Raw genomic sequence first — 15870 nt, forward strand, 5'->3', positions numbered from 1 at the left:
GAAATATAACCTGCTGCATATTGTCATACCCACTGCACACATAAATGAGCAAATGTCAGGATTTATGCATTTCTGCAGGGTTGCAAGCACTTTTACAGTTGGATTGTGATTTCCAAAAGAAGCCCAAACAAGTCTCACCCCTGTCTGCAGTGCGTTTGTCTGTTTGTATCTGCATGTGTGTGTGACGGAGAGAAAATATATAAATGGCTACTGAGCACTGATTTAACAGGCCACCCACGACTGAAAGGGTGGAATCCATCACCAAACACAACACGCCAAAGATAGGGAGCATCTGAAAGGAGACAGCCACACTCCTTCTGTATCTGCCTGACAAGAGACTGCACCACCAATATCTATGATATCTAATGAGAAGCATGAGAAGAGGCATGTTTATCTCTGGACATCCCAGATATTTCTTTTTAAAACCAAGTGAGCCTGCCGCAAAGAACAGAAAGGTTGTGTTGAGCCAGGAAATGTACATCTCGCTCACTTTCGGCTCAGACATTTAAAGGGTTTTTAATAAAAACAAAAAGAAGATATTAACAGTTTTCTGAAGCCTTCAGCCTGTACAGTAAAGGCCCGTGGATGTGATGTCACGATGATGTGTAAACGAGTCATTGTGCCACGTCGACTGAGTCAAGGACCATGGGATATCCACCCCTGAGGCTGATCGGGAGGGCAGATTACGGACTCACATGCTCACCGTGCTCACGTCTCATGCACTGAAGCTCTAGATGAATGGGATATTGTAGGAAGCTATAGGGGCATGTTTTCCCCTTCTACTTTTGAGCATTCATATCAAGTGTGACTTACAATAACTGCAACAGAATACACTTTTCTTTTCAAGAAAATTACATTAATGAGGCCACCATGGTCAAGGCCATGGTGGCTTTACATCATTCCTTTGACCAGAAAATGTTCAAGTAAGAAAGAGGAGCCAGGAAAAGCAGTTACATGAGTTACTGGAAGTATGTAATAACTGGAGGAGACAGTAAAGGATTCAGCGGGAAGAAGATGACGAGAGCTACTTCTTTAAAAGTTGTGGTTTTAGTCTGTAATAGGCCTGGCTTTCTTAGCCTGTAGTAGAGGTAGAAAGGTAATTGCACAGTGTTGGGCTTTTAGTTATGGATTTTACTGGTGAATGCACATGCAAATTAAAGGATACATCCTCAAAATATCTTGTTCAGACCACGAGTATGCGCTCCATCTTGCGAGAACGCTCTCTATCCATTGTTTCAACTCTGCATTCCTCTGACCATTCCTTCCCATTTCAGTGTTAAAGAAAAAAAAATCTTGAGGCATTTAACGAATGCGGGAAAATGTTTTGTCTCATTATGGTGTTTTCGCATTTGGCAAATCTTTCAGCTTTTTCAAGAGACAAGACGACGGAACCACAACACAATGTTTTCAACTCGTTCCAACTTGTTTTGAAAAGTTAGAAAAGTTTCCCAATCCATACGGAATCAAGAAATCATTCAAGTGAGGCGAAAAACAGGAAAACCAACATGAGGGCGGGTTCACGCAATGACACACAACAGCGGAGCTAACATGATCAAATCAATGGCAGTTTATGACATTTTATCAAGTGATACTATTTCAGTTCCTCAAAAATTCAGTGTTGAATGATAGTAAACTGAATCTTTTTGTGGTTTTGGACTGTTGGTCAAACACAACGAGCAATATTCAAAAGGCTTATGTGAACTTGGGCTCTGAGAAATGGTCTGGCAATGCGAGACTATCTAGGGCTTAACCAACAAGTATTTTAATGACTGAGTCATCTGTTTATCATTTTCTCAATTAATCATGCACGTATGTTTGGACCAAAAAAAAAAATCCTCAGGCAGTATTGAAAACTAATTTTCCAAGAACCCAAATATCTTGTTTTGTCCAACTCACACTCCACAACCCAAAGGTATTTTGTTTACAATCACAGAAAACAAAAACCCAGCAAATATTCTCATACAAACAAGCACATTCTTGTTATTCTTGCTCAAAAAATGATGCATTCATATTATTATCAAAATTGTTGCGGATTCATTGACTGTGACTGATTCATCGTCAGACTGAATGATTCATCTGATACTTGTTCATCAGAGGCAGACCCAGCTGCTGTGGTACCACTGCTGCCCACACTCGCTGCAGGTCACAAAAGTCATTGCGTCTTCATCGGGGCCGCTCTGCCTCACCCACGCAGGCAAGAAGAGGGCACCCCTGGACACCTGCGTCACCCGACAGTCTGACCCCCCACATCGTTTGCATCTTATCTTCTGCGTCTGCGTTCCTTCTATCCCTTGAGGAAGCTGCCTTTCGCTCACACCCCGGGACGAGTACTCCTCTCTCAGTTTACGGAGCTCTGCGCTGGCCATCTCCTCTGGAGACATCCGGGCGAAGGCCTCGGATGACAGCGAGCCGCTCAGGAGGCCCTGGCGTAGATGCCTGTTTTTAGGATTTCTCAAGTTGGCCACCTTGCTCCTCACGCAGGCTTTGTATTTGCCCTGGCTGGATTTGTGGAGCTCATGGACGTGCTGCTCGATATGTGCAGCCAGCTCTGTAGCCTTGTCTTGATCAGGAAGTTCGGGGCAGAGGGCAGCAAGAAGGAGCTGAACACATTTAGATCGTACAGATGAGAAACTACAGGATGCGGATGTGCTCTCTGCAGTGAAAGAAAGGCCATCGCTTGCCTCGGAGGATGAGGCTTCCTGCTCTGCACACTTCACCTTACTGCCACATGTGTGTGCAGAACCAGTGTGGGAATCCCCGTGCTTGGAAACTCCTCCATCGCCTGCCTCATCTGGTAGAGGAGCGCTGCGAGAGAGCTCAGGATCCCCCGTGCATTTCACACCTCGTGTATCTTTGCAGTACTGCCTCTTCCACTTAGACAACAGGCTCTTCGCTGTCTTCTTCACGCTGACATCAGAGCAGCTCTTCAGGAGCCTGTAGAGTACTCGAACAATGTCTGTCGTTTCCAGCTGCTCTGCTGTGATGTGCAACTTATCAAGGTCACCAAGGAGGGTCAAGATGTTCCCATAGCTTCTGTCTGCAAGGGATCTCTCTATCTGCACAGCACAGTGGACTATTTCTTTTGCATCCATGGTGGCTGCAGAGAGAGAGAGAGAGAGAGAGAGAGAGAGAGAGAGAGAGAGAGAGGTAGTAGTAAAATAACACCTAACAGTACCAATAACGATACATAACTTCATACACAAGCCTCTGCAGTATGCACCATTCAACATATTGAAATATTACTTTCTGTGTGTTTGTGTTGGTTTACCTGAAAATCCCTCATGGTTTGCAGCTACTTCACACAAGCAGTTCGCCTTGAAAACGTCTACAAAGGAGCAGCCATGTTGGATCGGTCTTTAAAACAGGAAGTTGCCTGAATTCACCTCTAGATGGTGCTGTAGCCTCACAGAATTAGATACTCAAGACACTGAGCATGTAATGACACCTTCAAATCGATTTCAACCCCCCCTGTTGTCCTCTGGTCAAATTTGACGTGCCCAAATATGACATGAATGGTTCCAAAAAACCAGTAACGATATACTGACTACACTTTGACATACAGTAAACCCGTCCTGGATTATCCACTCCACATCCTCTGAGTTTAACAATTAGTCAAAATCATTCATAATTTCCGTTTTTTTTTAACTCAGAAATTGGGTATAAGTTCATATAAATGAGGTTTGTTGACTTTGATTTCCAACAAGAAGTGTAAAACTAGTGGAATGAAGTTGGCTCAGAAGATGTAGGCCTAATGCAGAATTGGGAGATAAGCAGGTGAAACAGACGGAGGACAACATAAGGGTTAAAGATGTTTTGATCTAGACATCATTTTCCTAGAAAATGGAGGTTATTGCAATTTTTCAAATGTGAGCCTGAGTGAAAGGAGTGTGTTCCTGAATTCTCTGACTTTGTGGCATGTTGAATCTGTTATTGTATCACAATAATGTTTTTTTTTATTAGGCCTTTATAGGCCTATAGGCAGTTGTGCTGTGGTTTGTCTGAAATGGATTCAATCTTTCGGATTTAGGTGTGTGCATTTGGCTTTTCAGGTCATTCCCTACATTCAGAAACCAGGTTAGATTTCTGTGCATGATTTTCACAACTCTTTTCTATGCGCTGACAATAACAACAAAGCTGGGTCAAGAATGTTCATTATAACTATACTTTTTTTCTGGATGGTTGCGATGCTGATGGAGGATTTGCACAAGCTTGGATTATAGTGTGCAGAAACATGCAGTCCTTACATACAAACAGCCACCAGACAAGAATTAAGGATTTAAAATCTCACAACAAGATGAGGCACGCCTTTTTAGCTGTTGTGCAATTATAGGTAATGAAGGAAGAAGATGAATGAGTGTATAGGATAATTCATGGTTGTGGGGCTAAGACAAGAAATGCTTCCGTGCGTCAAAACCACCCCAGTGGACAGACGAGTGTGCAGGTAGTTGTTATTATGTTACTATTCAGAGCCAAGGATAGACAGTTTTATATAATCACACACTTAAGAGTGACGTAAGTGGATGAAAATATAGAAACTCTGGGTGGTTGAAAAGTTACACATGTATTAATTTAACATTATTTGAATGGAAAAAGTAATGTGACTGAATATGGCAGCAAAACTGAGTGCAATTTAGGAACTGTTTGAAAGTATTGGAGTGGGGAGGGAGGCTGAAATGAGGGGTTAATGTTTGACTTTTTAAAAATGTGAGACCCTCCTCAGTAATCATTTGTAATGTTTTACCTCTACTCTCTATACACCCTCCTTTTTTCTGACCCCTCCACCTGCCCTGAACACTTTTCTGTCCCTTAGGAGAGATTTGACTCTAAAAGACCCTTTAATTGAATTCTTCTGCCTTCATAGGATGCATTATCTTCACATCTAGTCATTAAGTTTTTGATGGATTTGACAAGAAGAGTTGGAGTCTTAAGAAGAGTTAATCTGTGATACAAATGTCTCTCGGGCATAGCTCCACTGACTGTGAATGGAAAGACGGCATGTCATTGTTTACATGAATCACACATAAACTGGACTAGAGAGTTTTTATATGAAAATGACCTTTTAATTCACATTTGATAGCCTCGCATGAATCAAAGTACTCCCCTGTCAAATTATATTATTCGCACACAAATAGCTCCATGACATATAAATAGATGAGCAGGGTGCCATTAGTATCCTGAGGTATGACATCACCCTCTTAATCTCATATTAAAAATTTGCTTTCAAAATTGATGCAGCTGATGCTAATAGCGGATGGAGGCCCTGAGGGAAAATTGATACGGTGTCTCTTCGCATAATAGCTTTCTGGCTCTCAAAGTCTTCAAACTGCAGCTTTTAAAAAACCCCCAAATGGAAGTGGATGCTTCCAGGAGGCTTTTAGCAGCGTTAATGTTTAACTTTTGTTTCAGAAGACAAGTGTGCTGGTTTAAGGATTTTTCTTTCCGTGAACCCTGCAATGTGCAGCGTTGGACATTCAAGTTTTTGTTTGCGTTGTTGTCATTTCTGGTTGTTGTTTACGTGGATTTTGTGGGCTTAGGGACTCTCAACCGAGTGTTTCTTTTATATATATATATACACGTGTGTGTGTGTGTGTGTGTGTGTGTTGAGATGGGTGGGGTCCGGCAGGGCCTTCAGGAAAGAGACAAAAAAAGAAAGAAGGATCCCCCTTTAGCAGTCGACACGCTGCCGGCTCCCTGGCCTTTCGTTTCTCCAGCCACACATGGCTGAAATTACCGGGGGGGGGGAACACACCCTCGGATCTAATCAAGTAATGTCTCTGCAGCAGCCTTTCTGGACTTGTGTGCTACTTATCTGTGGGAATGGAATTTTACCAGCACGCCGCCACTGTGATGCCCATTCGTCAACAGGTGGCGCTCTCTGCATTTGTGCTGATTTTATTGGAGCTGTGAGAAGAAGTGGAGTCCTGCTGTATCACATCCTGCTTTTGTTGTCTCCGCCTCTCCGTACGCTTGAGCACACACACACACACACACACACACACACACACACACACACACACACACACACACACACACACACACACACACACACACACACACACACACACACACACACACACACACACACACACACACACACAAGCTTGATAAATCCTGAAGAGGAGGAGGAGGGCCTTTCTTGTTAAAGTGATCATTTTCTTCATGGTCAGACATTCATGGCAACATTTGTGTCTCATTCTCAGTGCAACATTCAACCGACTGAGGGACTGTACACAAATTATCAGGGGGGGGGGTTGATGTTAGAAAAGCGGGAGTGTGGTATGTTTTTGCTGAGGGAAGGGTAGAGTAGAACATTTTGTCATTGCACAAAATGGTATTTCTTCATTTCCTCCTTCACTTTCTTTGGACTTCTTTGGAGAACATGAAGTAACAGTAAAAGTTGGCCTTTTGTGGTTTGCGAAAATTGATATGTATAATTTTCACATTGGTGGCCATTGTGAAACATGTTATTCCATAAATATAGTAAGATTTGAATTAGATTAAACCATATTAAATTCTTCATGCGTTGCACTTATAAATGGTGGAAGGAATCGCACAGATGAAATTGTATTGAATTGTTTTCACCAAGTTGTACCAATTAAATATTATTGTTGTATTATTTTGACTTACTGGGCGGAGGGTGTTGTAGTTTTAACAAAGTCAAGGGTGGATCCAAATAAAATATGAATAAATAAAAATGTAACCCCAGTAATTGTAGGTTGGATGCTATTAGATATGATGTTGGTGAGGCTTCTGTGTATGTCGCTGCAAAAACACATCCGTGAGACTGTTAAAGGCTGTCTTTTTGAGAGCAAAGTTGACCTCTTTTTTTGAATCTGTGCCTAATGCTCTTGACAGGGTGTGTGTGTGTGCTCGAGTGAGTTTATGTATGACGGGGAGGGGGGGGGGGGAGGGCTGCCCCTTACCTATCACACCCACCCATCATGACCTTGGGGATGATAACACATGACTGGGGTGGACGTATTTCTCTCTCTTTGTGCTCCCTTTCTCTCTGTTTCTGCCACAGGGTTCATTATGTTTTGACTGACACTGAAAGGTTTCTGTTTCTATTTCAGGGGCTATGAACCAGACAAAGTGCCCCTGTCTTTAGCTTGTTCTTATTAACAGTCAAGCACCGCCTCAGGCAGGAAATGAGACTCCCCCAACATGTAACCAAAAAAAATAAAAACTCAGTGACTGTTATGTCTTCTCTGGTTCATCATAATATTGTCCTTTTCTGCTCAAACTTCTTGTCAAAACCAGAAACAATAAGGAAGTGCAACTGATATCAGCGTGTCTGTGATCTGCTCTACAGGGGACGAATGAGTCAAAACAGAATGACAAGTAGCACAGACGTTTATGTTGCTTCTGGCGTTTCATAACACTTCTTATGATGTGATGCAACACTTTTCTTTGCAAAAGTTCAAAGGATAGTTGCATCCTCCAGCGGTAACTTTATTCCCAACTTAACGAGCTCTGTTAACCCGTGATACTAAAAGCAGTGACCTGAAACCAAATAAATATGAGTATTGATTTTTTTAACACTCAACTCACTCTCATGACTTTGCTCTGAAGGATGTAATGTATACCAATCCTCTGTGGTTACAGCCATGTGTTCCCTCCCATGAAAACACTTTTATCCACATTGAGTCACCACATTTGTTTTTCCCATGAAATCCCCTCATCCACCCACACACACACACATCAACTGGATGCATGCTTTGGCCTTATGGGAAATCCGCCACCCGGGTTACATCCTCCCACGGTGCTCACAGTTGTGCAGCATCTACTGGACAAACATTTGTAATGTGATCACAGCGGAGGGGCGAGGCTCCAAGTGCAAACTGTGCACAGGTGTGAGGGGGCTCTCTAGTTTGGTTCAGCTGTGACAGTAACGGCAATCAAGTGGCACCAAATCACTCCAACTGGAGTCCTTCCAAGTGAGCATTTCTGATCCCATGATGCAAGGATTTATGGGTAAAAATAGACAGTTACAGTATGTTTGGAGAGTAAAGGCATGAGGAAATTAAAGGAAAGCAAACACATTATACAAATATTAATCTATAACATTTGCTTACATTAGCCACAATAAGCTACTGGGCATACCAGTGAGGCTGTAGCAATTTAAAAGAAGTGGCCAGGTTAGCTCAGTTGGTAGAGCAGGTGCACATATAGAGGTTTACTCCTCAACACAGCGGCCATGGGTTTGATTCCAACTTGTGACAGTGAAAAGGCAGAGCAGTACGTCCTGTATGTCCCTTACCGGCTTATGTATTTTAAGATGGCGCATGAATATGGAGTGTCTACCCCAGTTCATGTGAATGCAAATGTAAAATTTCAAGCCAAAAGGAATACTTGGAATTGATGGTGGTGGTAAATATTCATGAAAAAGGACAAGTTTGTGAACAGGCAACACAGATTTTGATAATGAACAACTAAACACGTTACACACTGGACCTTAAACCAAATATTTGGAATCTGAAGCCTAAATCCCAACCTTCAGGCGAGGTGGACCAATCACTGCATTTCTTCTCTGATACCATCCACATATATGCATACAGTATCATCACATGTGCAGTTCATATAAAGTCCAACATAACTTCGCCCCTACCTCAGAAAGTGCTATCTCCACACAGGCAGTGTGCACACACAGTTAAATATCTACCTGTATGATGACATTCAAACAGGTGTGTTCAAGCACGCTGAAGATAAGAGCTCAAGGTGCTTTTGTCTTGAAGGGCGGCACCTTGTGTGTGCAAATGACCACCGTAACAGAAGGCTTTTGTCTAATGTGTCCTCTTATCAACATCACTCTCTCTCTCTCTCTCAGATATGAAGCAGCAGCAGCAATATATCACAGTTTTTGGATTAACTTCCTCTGAAACATAATGTCTGAGATGATTGTGTTGCTCTTCAACATGAGAAAGTCTCCCTGCATGAGATAATGATTCATCTCTCTTCTTTTTTTTTGCATTTTTAAGTTTGAGATGTGAGAATTAGGACTAAGAGGATTCGTCACTGTACAATACAACGACCAACTTGTGGGTTACATTACATTTTCAGCCTGCAATCTCCCCCTTCTCTCCCCCTCACTTCTCTGGTAATTTCCGTTGGGTGATCGGGTCTGAATTCCAGATATCCCACAGTTATGATTCATGGGCCTGCAGTGTTTGAGGACAGGACACTTCTTTATCTCTTCCACCTTTCATTCTTCTCTTCTACCCTCTTCTTTTTTTCACCATCTTCTCTTTCTCCTTCATTTCCTGCTCATTCACCTTTCACTCCTCTCTTTCTCCTCCTCCTACATTCCTCCCCTCCCTCCAACATCCTCCATTTCTCCTCTCGGCGCCTGTCCTCTACTTTCAGCCGTCTGATGGATGCACACTTATGGGAGCTCCGAAAAGGGCTAATATACTGCATGAAAAGAGAGAGTTGAAGGTAGAAAAAAGTGAGAATAAAAATGTGAGGTGAGGTGTGTTTTCAGACACAAGCCATGGAAATGCACACACACACGCATTTAATTGCATGCATGTGTCCATGTGCACGTGCCCACAAATTCCTGCTTGGTCATGTGGCAAAGATATTAACAGCCAACTGAGAGCAGGAGTCACCACCTCTCTCTCTCTTTCACTCTTAAGTAATCAATAAAGAGACACACACACACACACACACACACACACACACACACACACACACACACACACACACACACACACACTGTTAAGTTTGAGCCATGAGATGAGAAAGCTGTGAACAGATTAGGTGTCAAAAAGGGTGCAATCACACCTACAGTCGCTTGGTCTGAACAAAAATATGAACACTAAAGAATCTTTGCATTTTTGCATTCCACTCCATCAGCTTTTTAGTGTCAACATGTAGGCAAAGCAGGGTTTAAAGCGAGAATATCACTTTTAAAAAGAAGAAACAACTCAATCTCCCTCTCACAGAAGAATAGTTAAACTTATAAGCAATAAAACACACCCTCGCTCATTTTTATAACACTCGTGATTTTTGCCACAACACCCTAAAGGCCGGTTTACAGTTGACGTAGCCGAGCTCGCGCGCGCCAATGTGACGTCAAAATGACATAGATCTCGCTGGCGCGCTATTTTTTTCAGCGACGCGCGACAAAGCGGAAACAGGAAGCCTGAATGAGCTCGAGAGCAACCGGATGCCAGGACTCTCAGAGTGACTGCAAGTCTCTCTTGTAAACTTACTGGGTTAAGATGAGTTATTTTATGGCGAATGAAAGGCTTGATCCGACAAAGTAGGTCATCGAATCAAATCGAAGCATTGACGGCAATGCTGCTGCCAGTTCTGCCGTTGTTTACCTTTTTCCTCTTCTTCTAGTCCGTAGAAATAGCAAAGTCGGTAGCCTTTCCTCATTAGCGCCACCTCTGTTCAGGAGAAGACTGCAACTAGTGTCGCGACCACCACGCGGGAGTATAAACAGTTACGGCGCTCCCATGACGTCACACTGGCGCTCGACAGCTCGGCTGCGGCGAGTATACCCCACATTTAACTTGGTCTGGTATGACCAGTAGCTTATGTTAGCTACCACCAGCCTGGTCACACACTGCTGTGGGATGGCATCCCACACAGTCATGATCTCAACCCCATTGAACACTTGTGGGATCAGCTGGGACCAACACAACCACGTGGCCTGACTTGCGAAAAATGCTGGTTGAAGAATGGGATGCCATCCCACAGCAGTGTCATCTGCTTTAAAGATGTCATATCTTTAAAGCAGATGACTTAAAAGAATCTTGGGAAATGAAGGCAAATTAAATGTATCGTTAGTCTTGCAATTAGCACTTGTGGCCACAGTGGTTGCTGTTCAGCAGAAGTCATGCAGTCTTGCTTTAAGGACTGAAAAGTAGCATACTTTTAGCCACGCTAGGTGTGTTAGCATGCTTAACTAAGATGGTGACTATGGTAAACATATACATGCTAAACATCACCATGTTAGCATTGTCATTGTGCGCATTTTAGCATACCGACGTTTGGATTTAGCTCAAAGCAAACTGTGCCTACGTACAGCTTCATCGATCTGCCTGCTAGAATGGCTGAAGACTCTTCAATTCTCAGTACTCTTTAGAAGAGTCAAAACAATCCATATAACTTCAGCTAAGAAAGATCCTTCAGCTTCATTTGCTGTAACTTTATCTTCATAAGAGTACAGCATATATTAATAAATACTGTAGCCCGAAAAAGTGCATCATTCATTTTAATTAAAGGAGCGAAAAGTCTGCAGAGAGCTTCAACCTCTCCAAACATGCTCGTTATGAACACACGTCCTAAAATCAGGACTCGTCCAGCTCTGGACATCACACACATTTGATGACAGGCTGTCTGAAAGCTGCTGCTCTCCTCCAGTCCTGGTACTTCTGCTAAAAGTCAACCTCTGAATGAACTGCTAAACGGAGGTGGTGGTCACTGAACTTCAGTCCTTTCTGCCGCCAAAACTCTATTGAGAGGATGAAAGCTGAGATTGGTATGATGAAACACATGAACACACTCGAAGTGGGGACATCTGAAGACAGAGTGCAGGTCATGCTCTTTTTATAGCCCTTGGCTTTGAACTGAAAGCCTTTGTTATTCAGCTGATCTGAGGTAAACCACAGCGCTGCATGGCACTTCCTCGCTTTCAGCCAGCGTGTAGCATTTGTCTCAGTCCAAAAGGGGGAACTTTAAGGTAAAAAAACACACCACACACACACACACACACACACACACACACACACACACACACACACACACACACACACAATGTGCTGCATCACAAATGGTGCTTACTAAAAAATGATCATTGTGAACATTTTTCACAATGGAAGCGACCTCTAGCTCACCCAGTAAGAGTGTGTTCCCCACGTAGGCTGAGTCCTTTGCAGTGGTGTGGGATCGAGTCCGATCTGTGGCTCTTTTCTGCGTGTCATCCCCCATCTCTCTCCCACCTTTCCTGTCTATCCACTGTCACTATCTAATAAAGGGAAGAAAAAAATGCCCCAAAAAATAATAAAAACATTTTTTTCACAACAATCTATAAAAGCAACAAAACGTCATTGATTTTACAAACATTAAGCCTTCCTGTGAGCGTCAGTTACTTCTCGTGCACCCAACTTCCTTCCAAGCTTCGGAGCAAAGACAAATTGATCCTATAACCCTTTTGAAAAGCCAGCACCTACATCAGCAGTTTAGAATGAGTAAATCACCATTTTAGGCCATTTGTTTCTTCATTACCGAAATAAGTGCGGAGACTCTTGGGTTAATTGTACTGTGACACTGACAGTCAGTGAAACACAGCAGCTGTTACCATGGTTGGAAAAGGGGAAATGTTTTCTCAACGCTGGTGCAAAAGCTGGCTGCCTCCACATGGTTACATAACAGTGAACATGTGAAAGCATAAAAGAGGGTAAAGATGGAGGAGAGAGAGAATAAGGGGAGGAGGGAAATAAACTAGATGATGTCATGCATTTCATAGTAAAATAAGATCAGGTCAGCAGGGCAAACACACAAACATCACACTTTTTCTCTCTCATTCTTTTAGTCAGATTGAAGCCAGGAAGCTGAGCGACGGCTATGACCTCAAATTTCTGCACATGTGGCAATCAGGCCTTATTTGGCCTCCAAAGGAAGAAAAAAGGAAGGAAGGAGGCGAGGGCCAAAATTCAACATCAGGTTTTTATTAAATCGAGACTGATGTGGAGTCAGCAACAGCAGCCTTTAAACCACGCTTGTCTGCTACAGTGCTGAATTCAAATGACTGGGGGCTATCAGGTCGGCCATTTTGAGGCTTGAAGTCCTTTCTTTCAAGAAAACAAAAGCACGTCTGGCCTTTAATAGCTTGATGTAGCCTAAGTAATGATTTGGAGCACTCCTGAGCGATGAGAACAAGAGGTGGAAAAACACACATCCAAGCTAATCTCGGAGCTCATGTAGAGATTCCCTCGTCTGTCACTGATTCGGCGTGGCGACCTCAGACACAAACAGTTCATTTTGACACATAAAGCCACATTCAGCCGCTCGCATCTGACAACACAACTAACAGGAAACAGAACAGACACTTCCTTGTCTGCTCTCTGCTCGCTGTTGTCAGAAATAACCGTCCCCCCGCTGTTATCGAGCCTGGCTCACACTTCCTGTCTTTTTGCTGCCACGCAAGGGATTCTGGGAAAGAACTGGAGGTACACAAGCACCACCCCCCCTCTACTTTTACCTCAGCGCTCCCACTTCCTCCTTGGTGCAGAAGAATGCAGAAGTGGGGAGGGTTTAGGTCGGAGAAATGTCGCTCTCAGTTCTCTATCTGAACCTCTTCGTCGTCCTCTTCCTCCCTTTTATCAGCGTTCCCACATACAAGGCTACAGTTATACATCCATTTTGACTTACAAAACTAATAATATTCTGAACCTCTTAAGCAGAAAACATCCAGTTTGTTCTTTTGTGAACCAAAGCTATAGTTTGCTATGTGGGTCACACAGAGGAATGGCAAAGCATTAACTATGACCTTTTGCAATGCTGCCGCAATGCTTTATAACAAAATGTAACATGTATAAAACATAAAACATCTGCAGTAGCATTTGGGTTTTGGTGCCAGCACTCAATAATTCAGACTGCAGTGACGAGAAGATAAACATATATGTATATAAAACGGTGCCTTTTTGAGCAACAAAGAGCAGGAAGTCAACAAGTACAGTAGAAGAAAGGTGAGGCAGGTTGAAGAAAACTGGGTGCACAGAAAGACTACAACACATGTAACTCCCATGACGCACCCAACTCAAGTTTTTGCCTTGACACACATCGTACAGACTTACTTTTGAGCATAACCCACCCTTTAGTCTTCATCCCTGACGTGATGTATGATTGGACTTGAAGACTTTGCTTGACCAGCATCAAATGCGGAGAAAAGAAATAGTTCTTAGTGGCTTTAAATAGCCACCTACTACACTTACTACACTAGTGGTGACCTTTCGAGCACATAATATTACACTTGCCTCAGTTATACAGTAGCGTACAGTATACCAATTGGTCTCGGTGTCAAGCAGGTGTAGCTTTTTAAGCTGCCTGCAAAAACCCAGTAGCATTAAAACTACCTGGAATGTTAATGCGTCCAAACAGTCACAACAAATAGTGTTGTTAGTGTGGAAACGGCACACATTTGGAGGTGTATCTTTTCCCTTTCCTTTGTTTTTATGATATATGATATAAAGTGGGAATATATACAGTGATATTATAGATATATCTTGTGATCAAGGCCTCCAAATATATGGATGGCGGAAAAGAATCCCTGTTTTTGGTATTTTACCTTTATAAAAACAAAAAGTTAGATGCTGCTGAGTGACTGCTGTCCTCGCCTTAATGAACACACCATCCCTCCCACATTCTTGAAACAATGGATGCTCTCTGTACCACAAACAGTGGTTCTTCAGCTCAGGGACGTGTGGTGGAGTAAAAACCTCTTGACGCGGTAACATATTGTCCTTGTAATGAGAAGGTTTTCTGGCTGGTTTCAGTGTAACAGAGGAAGGGACGGCCCACATTCTTTAGAGCTGACATCATGCTTGGAAACCATTATAACTTCCCTAAAAACCAAAAACCAGCTGAGGTTGATATTGAATATGTGTCACAACACACATTAGTACACATAGTTTCTCTAATATCTGCCCCTTGTTTCTTTTCTTTGCCCACAATATCACATTTAACGTGTGTGAGGGATGATAATGAGAGTTCCTCGTTTCTGCAAACAATGGGGTTAGATAAACACATACTGTATTTAACACTGCTTGGAGTTTCTGGGAGCTACAGTATGTGAAATAGAAACATTAATTTCTCACTTTCTTTTCCTCTTTCTCTTCGCAGAAAGATGCTATTACTGTAACTGTAGCTTCGATTACCAGAGATAAGGGGGATAAGGTCCGATTGGGAAATTCCTGCACAGAAAATAGGAGCATGCTAACTTGTGTCCAAATATGGTTGCATGCTGGCACTTGGCAAGAAGCTGAAAATGAGGTAAGAGCGACAGATATGAGCCTGCGTGTGTGTTCTATGTGGACATCCCAGAAGGAAAAAGCTCATTTTTTGGATGCCCGTGCCATGAAAACAAGAGAAGAGACCCCCTGAGTCTCAAAGCAGTGACACTTTAAACAGGGAAAAGCGATGATAAGTCTATGCTCGGTGCACCTGCTGTGCACAAACAGCCGTCTTGTTTTCACTCACAAAGATGCACTCACACATATTTTCTTGCAGTCTCATGCATATTCATTCTCTTCCTCTTTACCTGCCACAGTCAATTCATCACCCATGTATGTGCGCACACGCACACGCACACGCACGCACACGCACACACACACACACACACACACACACACACACACACACACATAGGGTGAACAACAAAGGCTGCTAATGAGCAGGAATGCCCACAGATCAGTGAAACAGCACGACAGCTGTCGCAGTAGGGGGTCCCTCTCATTGGTCGGCTGTTGCCCGCGGCCAACGGCGCCCCCTCCAATCTTACAATGGCACGGCTGGCTTTTCCCGCCACGGGTCTGTTAATACTGTACAGTGAGAGAGAAAAGGACAACGGGCAGAAAGGAGCTGAGGGGGGAGTAGGAGGGGGAAGTGGGTGATGGTTTGGAGGGGTGAGACACTTCAGCTGCCACAAGATGAAACTTTCTCTCCACAGGACCAACGTTACTGATGTATAAGACTGTTGGGGAGCACCATCAATTAAAGAGCACAAAGGCAGGAATGACAGTTCCATTGCACATTGTAGTTTTAAAGGCTACTTCCTGCCGTGGTTTCATCAGGACTGGGTTCAGTTCCAGAGTTAAGTTGAATGTGTAAGAATGGACACACACAACTTTATTTTACGTA

General features: G+C 43.1%; 1 protein-coding gene across 3 annotated transcripts; it reads right to left on the reverse strand.

The window, feature by feature from the left end:
• Positions 1-1110: 1110 nt before the first annotated feature.
• On the reverse strand, positions 1111-14464 carry tceanc (transcription elongation factor A N-terminal and central domain containing). Of its 3 annotated transcripts, none has more exons than XM_078243904.1 (4): positions 14300-14464; positions 11847-11977; positions 3269-5966; positions 1111-3097 (listed from the first exon to the last, which is right to left on the reverse strand). In XM_078243904.1, the coding sequence occupies exon 4, from the start codon at positions 3090-3092 to the stop codon at positions 2091-2093; it is 1002 nt and encodes a 333-aa protein (XP_078100030.1). In that variant the 5' UTR covers positions 3093-3097; positions 3269-5966; positions 11847-11977; positions 14300-14464; the 3' UTR covers positions 1111-2090. The 3 variants fall into 3 exon arrangements, with proteins under 3 accessions (XP_078100030.1, XP_078100031.1, XP_078100032.1); XM_078243905.1 differs by lacking the exon at positions 14300-14464 and adding an exon at positions 12238-12322; XM_078243906.1 differs by lacking the exon at positions 14300-14464 and adding an exon at positions 12074-12215.
• Positions 14465-15870: the final 1406 nt, after the last annotated feature.

This window comes from Sander vitreus, chromosome 24 (assembly GCF_031162955.1).
Source record: "Sander vitreus isolate 19-12246 chromosome 24, sanVit1, whole genome shotgun sequence".
In the NCBI taxonomy this organism is placed as follows: domain Eukaryota; kingdom Metazoa; phylum Chordata; class Actinopteri; order Perciformes; family Percidae; genus Sander; species Sander vitreus.

Excerpts from the sequence above, each read along its gene's own strand:
- tceanc (XM_078243904.1), bottom strand. The coding sequence starts at position 3,092 with ATGGATGCAAAAGAAATAGTCCACTGTGCTGTGCAGATAGAGAGATCC.